Raw genomic sequence first — 8,964 nt, 5'->3', positions numbered from 1 at the left:
GTCAGTCAGTCACTTCTGTCACTGTCAGGCTCTGATCCAAAGCGGTTAGCTGGAGGAACATCCTGACTTCATCCTGCGCTGCAGTACTAACACACACACACACACACACACACACACACACACACACACACACACACACACACACACAGTTACACATTAATATGGCACAAGCACACCACTGCACCATAAACACTTAACAACACATTCTTCATGTACTCCATTGGATGACATTCATAACCATCCTCTTATAATCGTTCTTTGGTCTTTTCTGGCTCATTTCACTTCTTAACACAATAAAAGGGTTACACTATACACAAGTGAAGAATGCAATAGCCTGTGAGCAAAGTGAGTTTTCTTACCATTCTATACTGTATTATAACACTGTGTGACAAGTAGAAAGCATATATGTATGTACTGTACTATGACTACTGAGAATGAGAACAATCCACTGATAAAAGCATGTCTGGGTTACATGAGATTAGGTAACAAAGTACACTGAAATAATAAATAGTAACACAATGTTGTATGTTAACACTGAAATGCGGGTTCCATATATGTTTTGTTAGACCGTTGTGACACTAGTGGCTTGGTACTAAGCATTGCGTTTGTTAGCATGTTACTGAAGCACTATTCTTGTGTTGGTTTCCTTCCAGCCAATCCAAGTTGAGGTGACTGAGATGCTGGGGTCAGCTGGGGTAGTGGAGGGTGGAGTCGGGGGTGATGTAGATGGCCTAATCAAAAGGAAATCAATCTGGTCTGTCCCCTCAGCTAATGTGGGGATCATTCAGAAAAGCTGGTGGGTCATTTTTTTCTTGTTTTCCTTGTTTCCTCTATCCATATTTACATCCTGTCAGAGAAAGAGAAGAAATGGACAGAGGTCAAATTTGATCAGATATCGTGACTGAACGCAAGTTCTCATGTGAAGTTGACCTGCATCTAAAACACAAGTTAACGAAAGACTATAGATGTCTCCATGCAAAATCAGCAGGACCTAGGATTCATGCCAACAGGAAGACCAATTACACCCAATGTCATGTATTTGCCAATGCAAATAGCAACTCCAAGAAATTCCTGACAATTTTTACAAGGGTCTATGACACGACTTGCGGAGCAGGTGCGCATATTTAAAGTATGACAACATGTAAGGTGTCTAGTTGTGCATGAAGTGACAAATCCATACCATTTTAAAAGCATGAGATTCCAAAGCTTAAAACTGAAACCAAAATACCAGTGTCTGTCAACGCCAATTAGAATTATTTATTTATTTTAACGTTGTCATTTGGTTTACTTAATCATTTGGACAATTTAACTTTAATATTAAATAACAACAACAGTATTGTTCACAGATGACCACAGCTGGGTAATGAATGAATAAGTGAATCCTCTGCGACTAGATCTATGCTGCATGAGATAGATACATGTATTCAGTGTGTACATAAACACATTTCAACATGTCAAATCTTACACTCACCTCCAGAGCAGTGACTCCACTCTGTTAATGATGTCAGCCAGATCAAAGGGCAGAGGCATGCTGGGGTCATCCACACCCCAGAAGGGCCGGTCCACTGGGGCCTCCTCAGGGGGCAATGTCTGGGCCAGACTTGAGTGGCACCTGAGGCGACAGAACACAGGAAACAAAAAAATCCCATTTACTCCTCCCTCCCGTTAAAGCACAAGTAGGTAGAGACTCATCACCAAAAGGCCACGTCTCACCCCACTCACAAAACTTTCTTCATGTTTTTATTTTTTATATTTATATTTGCATCCTACTACAGCTTGCCAAAGCCAGGCTTTCACCTGAAAGTTTTATGAGATGTATTCACAAGTAAATACTAACACTAACTAATACTTGTCAATGATGGTGGAACTCTAGTAGACAAAGATAAACAAAGATCTTTCTATCGTGTTTTTATCTAGTCAATGAAGAGCAATTTAAGGGCGTAATTTCCAAAAAAAGTCAAGTTGTTTAGGCAATGATGTCTGTGTGTGAGCATGTGTGTGTTTAAACTTGTTTTTAAAGCCAAAATCTCTATTGTGAGTTTGACCAGAAGCAAGTTTTTTAACAGTTTTCTGCCTCCTTTTGTTTTCATGACTCACAGTAATACTTTGTCCAGGTAGAACCAGCAGGACAGGAGAGTAAGTTTGTCTCTGTATGATCCACAAAAGAAACAGCATGCAGTTTTATTACAAATAAACAAAGAAATGTTTTTCTCTTCACTAGATATTGTTGAGGGCATTTAAATGATGTGTCTGCATGCAATTTGGTTTGAAACTACTGAAATACTTGGAAACTCCCAAGCCAGTAAAACTTGAACTGAATGGAGATGAGAAAAACAGAGATGTGACACATCAGTGAAGTGTTGCAACAGCATTAAGGTGATGGGAAACCATGATATCATGTATCATGATTAATGCCCCATTCATCTTACAAACATACAGGCACACACTGCAGGATGCTTTCACAAGAACATCACTCTCTCTTGTTGCAATAATGACAGAGCAGTGAGAAATCCTGCCTCTTCATGTCACTGCGTGATTTTTGTATGATTAACAATCTGAGGTTAGTTGTAATTTCCACCATGCTTGGAACCCCTACAGACCTTAGCCACATCTTTTGTTAGACCTGTGTAAATATTTACTGCTGTGACTCTGTGTTGCTCTCTGCTGTCATTGTAAATCTACCCTCCCTCTGCTTCTTGACAGATGAGGGTGACCTCTGACCTGGAGGTGCAAGAGGGAGAGATGGAGGATGGCATTTGTATGTTGCGTGTGTAGTGTGTCCTTGTGTGCTTGTGAATAGTGACCTAAGATTTCCTATCTACAGAAACGGGGTCAGTTATATTTTCCATTCAATCATTATGCCAGGGTCTGTCTTGTCATATCTCTTTACCCTATGCACACCCTAAAACCCCCCGAACAAACCCATAACACAGACAAATGCACACAGTCACCACCACCTTGTGGTTAGTGACTGAAGGAGGGGCCACAGAGAGCTGAACAGCAGGATATGAGGATCGGTTGTGGATGGGATGAGGGAATGTTCAAGTGTTAGGGGACAACCGAGGGCTGCCACAATTTGTGGTTATATATATTCACATGAACCACTTAATGTTTAACTGGCCCTCTGCCTAAGTGCTGCATTTTGGTGCGGTTAGCCCTTTAAGGATCTCCTGCATTATGGTGGTGAGGAGCAGCATTAACATCCACTGTCCAATATATCTTCTGTGCTCTGGATCAGGGCCTGATAATAGCATCTGTTAACATGCACTAAGTACCATTATGTAGCACATCACTTCATAAATAATACGATTAGGCGACCTTGGGGCTTTGCGACGAGCCGTGTGTTTAAATGTTCTCATCATTTATTTAGGGTGCGAATTAAAGGAAGCACCACTTCAGAGAAGGAGGAGGAGGAGGAGGAGGAGGAGGAGGAGGGGGACATGGCTGGCATACGTATCTACAGAGTGTGCAAGTGCAAACTGACCCAGACAGCATGCACACACACACACAAACTGTGGTTCTGCTGACATCAGCTTGAGGACACCATAGACCAAGGGAACCCAGGCTTTTGATTTGGTGTGATTAAGTATTCATACTCCAGAGCTATGAGAGAAAACACTTGCTTCTTCTCTACTTCCCTGACTCATAATGAAAGGCTACATACAATAAAAAAAACTGAGTAGCTCACTTCAACAGAGATACTACATTTATTTGACAACAGATCTTGCAGCATTAGCTTGCAAATAGAAGGTGCCAGGTTTACCAGAGATATAAAAGATATCGAGACTGGAAGACTATCAAAGATAATATAGTGTAGGTAATTCAGCACGCACTTTTACACAGTCTATCACTGTTCACAGAGTACCGTCCCCTGACTGCTAAAATGGAACCAAACAAAAAGTCAATATCAAGCGAGGTGCTTTAAGCTCTCGTGGGCTCTTGCTAGAAATTCTGTCTAAGCCACAGTGGCGTACAAACAAGGCTCACCAAAAGACTTTCCCATGGCAGAACAGTCCACCTTAAAGTTAAGGTCAAAGACAAAGAGGTGTGTATGTGCGTGTGAGGGTGTGGGTGAAGGAGGGAGAGGTTGTGTTTGTGAGTCCAGGCTGTTCCAATGGATTAACCCCAGACAGATATGGGCCTAACTATCCCATCTGGCGCTCGGTCAAGAGAGATTGGCAATACAATCACTCATTTCAATTTGCCCTGAAACCTTATAGCCTAGCAGGCCCCCGCTAAAATGGTATGCTAATGTGAAAGGTATCTAGCATTCTATCGCCTCAATTCTTCAGAGGCCTTTCCCTTCTTGCAGTACAGTGCACTTGAACTGCGGCTGGGGTGGGAGCGCCACGGCCCTTGCTGCAATAAGGGCTGGAGCCCCCTTTGCGCTCAAACTAACCACTTTAGCTAAAGTGAGTGTTAATTATGGACAGGCAAAGCAGTCAATAAAAGGTTAATGTAAAAGTCAAAGGATAAATTCCTTTAAGCATTGCATCATTCCACCATCTCTGCGACCAACACACTGCTCGCAGGTCTCCTAATCAATACGTTTTACTGTAATGCGCTCCCTATCGATTTCCTCCCCCCCGCTCCATGGTGCGAGCTCCATCACTTGGTTAAAGAAAGGAAAGGCAGAAGGAGAGGTAGGGGAACGAGAGGGAGAGAAAAAGGGAGTAAATAAAATGATTAACCTCGGTTTCACTTTGTTGTTTCCCTCTTAGATGCTCTCTGAAAGGCTTGTTAGAAGAGTGCAGGGTGGTCCAATATCATCACTGCCATCAGCACCATCCCAATCAACAGCATCATCAGCCCACTCAATCTCTGGCCAGTGTGTAATTGTGTAGCAGTACACTCAACCAGGGCCATACATTAAAAGGCCCTCTGCTCTTAACAGGATGGAAATCCGCCTAATAGACAACATCAGTGCTTCCGACTCATGCAATTACACTGATAAATGCACAATTGTGTCAGGGCAAGTGAAAAAGTACCCAGAGAATGTAGATAGGAGACAACACTTATTGCATTATTTCTACAGAAGGTCATTTGTAATGACATGGGAATAGACAGCTTGGGCTGTTTGATTCGGTACATTCAGGACATGATTAGGCAATGGCAGATATCTTTTTAAAACTTGTGAGAACTTGAAGTTATATTTTTCCTACTTTTCATATTTGTATCGTTAGCAACTAAAAGAAAAACACAAGCTTAGAGAACAGTATTAGAATGGGTGGTGTACCGAGATTCACGACCAAAGCGTGTGCCAAGCCCTACGCAACGTTCAAACTGGACCTAAAAAGAAGGCTTTTGTAAAGATACAATGAACATCAATCAATCATGTCATTGCGATTATGATCAAGGGAAACAGCATACCTCAGATCACCTGCTTCCCCATGCTTTGCCTGATGTTCATCTGACTAGGAGTTCTGTGCAGGTGTGAATTTTTATGGTTTTGGCAGCCTATGTGCCCGATAGCTGAGAATGCAATCAAACAAGTCATGAAAAAACAGGCATGTGTCTCATAAATCAGCCTGCCCCTGAAGGTAAGGCATGCAATCAAGTCCCAAGGAGTGAGAAGAAAGAAGTATATTATCCATCTACATTCTATATATACAATATTGTGTAAGAAATGAGTGATTAAGCACATCTGTCTTTGTATGTGATTTGATACGGTATAATGGCTAAGAGATATGGGCAGACAGTATTTATTCATGTGCTGTGTTTTGCAAGCTGCAAGGGCAACAGACAGTTTGGTATATCTTTGGAATTAAGAGAATTTCTCATCAGCAGTGATGTGATCTTCCAAATCCTAATTATAGAAGATCTGACTAAACTAATAACACGCTGTTGTACCTTTCATGTTTCTATTAAACATATTGAGCAATCGGTTATGGAACAGGCTGTTAAAGGTAAATGAAAATCTGAATGTACCTGCATTTTTCCAACAAAAAAGAAAAAAAAAATCCATCATTTTTTTTCATCTGCAGTCAGCACATTTCCCTAGAAGATCAAGGCAATCTTGCACAAACCTGAGCTGTGTTGCAGTGGTTCTAACCTTTTTTGTGGTTTCTTTCTTTTGTGGTTTCTTTCACTGCTGTCTTTCCACTGACATCAATCTTTTTTTTGGTATGAATCTTATCCTGGCAAGATTTAAGTAAACCTATTAATGAGACAAGGATGAAAAAATGAACAACAAGATTATTCCACAGGAATAACCTTGTTGAAATCTAAAGACTGTCTTCCATAAACAAAGCATTGCAGTAGTCTTGGGGCGTCTAAGCCAAACACTGGACTTGAACTCAAAGGAATATTTCTGAGGAGACCTGAGAATGGCTGTGAATCAACATGTTATCAAATTTGGTTACAGAAATTCTTTCAAGAAAAATTGGTGGAAACCTCCAACAAAAGGTTTGCTAAGCTTGCAGCTTAATGTGCAAGGAGACTCGAGGCTGCTACCACCAAAGGTACTTTATCCAAGTACTAATAATGGAAATGGGATATTTCAGCCTCTCATTTTAGCAAATTAGTAAAATATTACAAAAACCTTATTTTGTGATGTAATTGTGGAACACTTTTGGTAAACTAATGAATAAAAAACTAATCCATGTCAAAAAGACTCTTAAATCCTGAAATATAACAAAATGTGGAAAACTTCCCATATGTATTGTATAGAGAAGGACATGTCTGCAACTAATATTATCAATCACATCTCTTTATTGTAACCAGTGGCTCAAAGTAGCTTTTGAAAAGTTACTGGCACAGTGGTTTACATATTACATTAAGATTGCTTAGATTAAGATTGCTTAGATTAAGATCAGATTAAGGTTACAAGTAATTAACTGGAAAATGCAAAGGGTGCACAAACTTTTTCTTGGAAATTTTCTGTTAATGATGTTGTGTAGAGACCAGTATAACAGGGGCATAATTTTCAGAACAACGTCCAACCTGTTAAGTGTCAGGCTTTAGATCTCAACATACACCACCCAGGACTCCAAGGTCCTGGGTGCTCTGAGGACTGTCCTCATTAGAGCGTGAACAGTGCCTTAGATCCCTAACCACCATCCTATTATCCCAATCACTGCCACATTCAGCGTTAAATGTAAAGTGGTGCAAAATGTGAGCCAGCCAGCCAGAAAGAAAGCGTGGGTAGGGCAGCGTCTTAACCGTTTCCTCAGGATCAATCAAATGCTATTGTGTCTGCAGACAGCTGCTGACTGTACACTTTGTGAATGTGTGAGGTGGGCAATTGTGGGGAGAGAAATGGAGAGGGAGGGGCATCATCAAATGCATGACATATGTTCCTTTCATTTTGATTCCCTCTAAGGAGCCTAGGCTAATAAAACTAACATCTGATGCACTCTTTTCCCCTTTAATTAATGGTTGCAGAAACCATGCAAAATTGCATGAGCAAGAAGGAGGGGCAAGAGATAAAGTGGGTGCCGCGTGGCCCTTTCAACACACCCACCCACTCACGTGCCACAATGGCTCTGCTGGTGCTGGGAACAATGATTCTGCCAGGGAACACGGGTACCTTCCTCAAACTCTGTGAGGTCTCCCTCTTGCCAGCTGCAGTCTGGACTGTTCATTAAACCACATGAAACAAATAAGGCTCATTACTGGTATCCCCAGCCAGTTGGAAACACAGGACCGTGAGCTTTCATCGGCCCATGTACTTTTAGTAGAGTTACTTGAAGTCAACAACAGAAACAGGGAAGTTTTGTTATACCTGCACAGTCTGTACCTGCTTCACACCCTAATTGTTTGATGTGGTTTGGCTGGCTGCCCCATTTAGAGCAGGGAGAACCAGATGTAACACAAAAACACACACAGAGTTAGGTAGCCTCTAAACAGACTTCATAATTGGCAGCAATAAAATACTATTGCAGTCTTGAGGTACAACAGAGGCAAGCCCCTGAACTAAAGCTACTACTCTCAAAAACCAGGTGGATGTCCATTAGGTGCTTAACAGTGTAACAAATTACCAAACACCCTGGCCTGCTCTTTCTCCTCCTCAGGCAATGGGATGGAATGTGGTCTAATGTCAACACAGGCGCAAAATTTATGAGGAGACAACTATTGTTCAAATGCAAACAGGTTCCAATAAAAAAAAATAAAAAAAAGAGGGAGTTTTAGGACAAACAGAGAGGATCCTCCTGGCCGTTTCTTTTCCGGCAAGGGTTGAAGAGACAGATCACCGCTTAAGGCTGTGTGCATTTGTGTGTCAATGTCTGTGAGAGAACTTCACAGAGAGAAATTGTGTGTGTGTGTGTGTGTGTGTGTGTGTGTGTGTGTGTGTGTGTGTGTGTGTGTGTGAGAGTGTGTGTGAGAGAGGGGGAGAGAGAGAGAGAGCTAGAGAGACAGCAACAGGAAAATAAAGGTTATATATCTGTTTTGCATGCTCCACGTTGACTGGTTGTCCAGAGAGGAATGAGAGGAGCTGTGGCCTACTTGTACCAGGATACAAAATTGTTCAACAGGAAGAAAAGTAAAAAATACAAAGCAAATCAAAGAAAAAAAAGTTCATTCTGATCACTTTTAGTAATACCACAAAGCTAACACTATGCAGGAATGCTGGCCTAGCTGAACACATGGACCAAAATCAGTTACACGTGGCTAAATACCAGGTTGAAACATTTCTATGTATACATGCAAAACCAATTAGAGATGGTTGTGAAAAGACACTAAAAGTTTTTCTTGATGATGCTGTTTATTTATGAAGCCCAGGAGAGAAAATGGAGCAACAAGGGGACTTGATGACGAGGGTAAAGAGGTTACAAGCCTGCGAGCAATTGCACTTTTTCGCAGCTCGCCGTTGGAAGGCTATAAATCTGCTGTCATGGAATACGGAAGATGGTTAATGTGGCATTGGGAGCGGTAACTCTTAGCTTTTCAGAGAAATGGCATACCATTGCTGTGAAAACTTGTTGTGCGGAAAGTGATCTTGTAAAACAATCATTTTTAACCCTT

General features: G+C 41.4%; 1 protein-coding gene across 1 annotated transcript in view; it reads right to left on the bottom strand.

Moving 5' to 3' along the window:
• Positions 1–92: 92 nt before the first annotated feature.
• fto (FTO alpha-ketoglutarate dependent dioxygenase) overlaps positions 93–8,964 on the bottom strand; it is a 113,421-nt gene continuing 104,549 nt past the window's right edge. The window contains exons 9-10 of the mRNA XM_005912953.3: positions 1,472–1,612; positions 93–847 (exon numbers count right to left, since the gene is read on the bottom strand). Coding sequence (XP_005913015.1) covers positions 841–847; positions 1,472–1,612 — 148 coding nt within the window. The 3' untranslated portion in view covers positions 93–840. The remainder of the gene's footprint in view (positions 848–1,471; positions 1,613–8,964) is intronic.

The sequence above is a fragment of the Haplochromis burtoni genome, unplaced genomic scaffold (assembly GCF_018398535.1).
Source record: "Haplochromis burtoni strain Fernald_Lab_line unplaced genomic scaffold, NCSU_Asbu1 Contig_2, whole genome shotgun sequence".
NCBI classification, from domain to species: domain Eukaryota; kingdom Metazoa; phylum Chordata; class Actinopteri; order Cichliformes; family Cichlidae; genus Haplochromis; species Haplochromis burtoni.
Note: the sequence above shows the minus strand (reverse complement) of the source record. Positions and strands in the feature narration are given on the sequence as shown.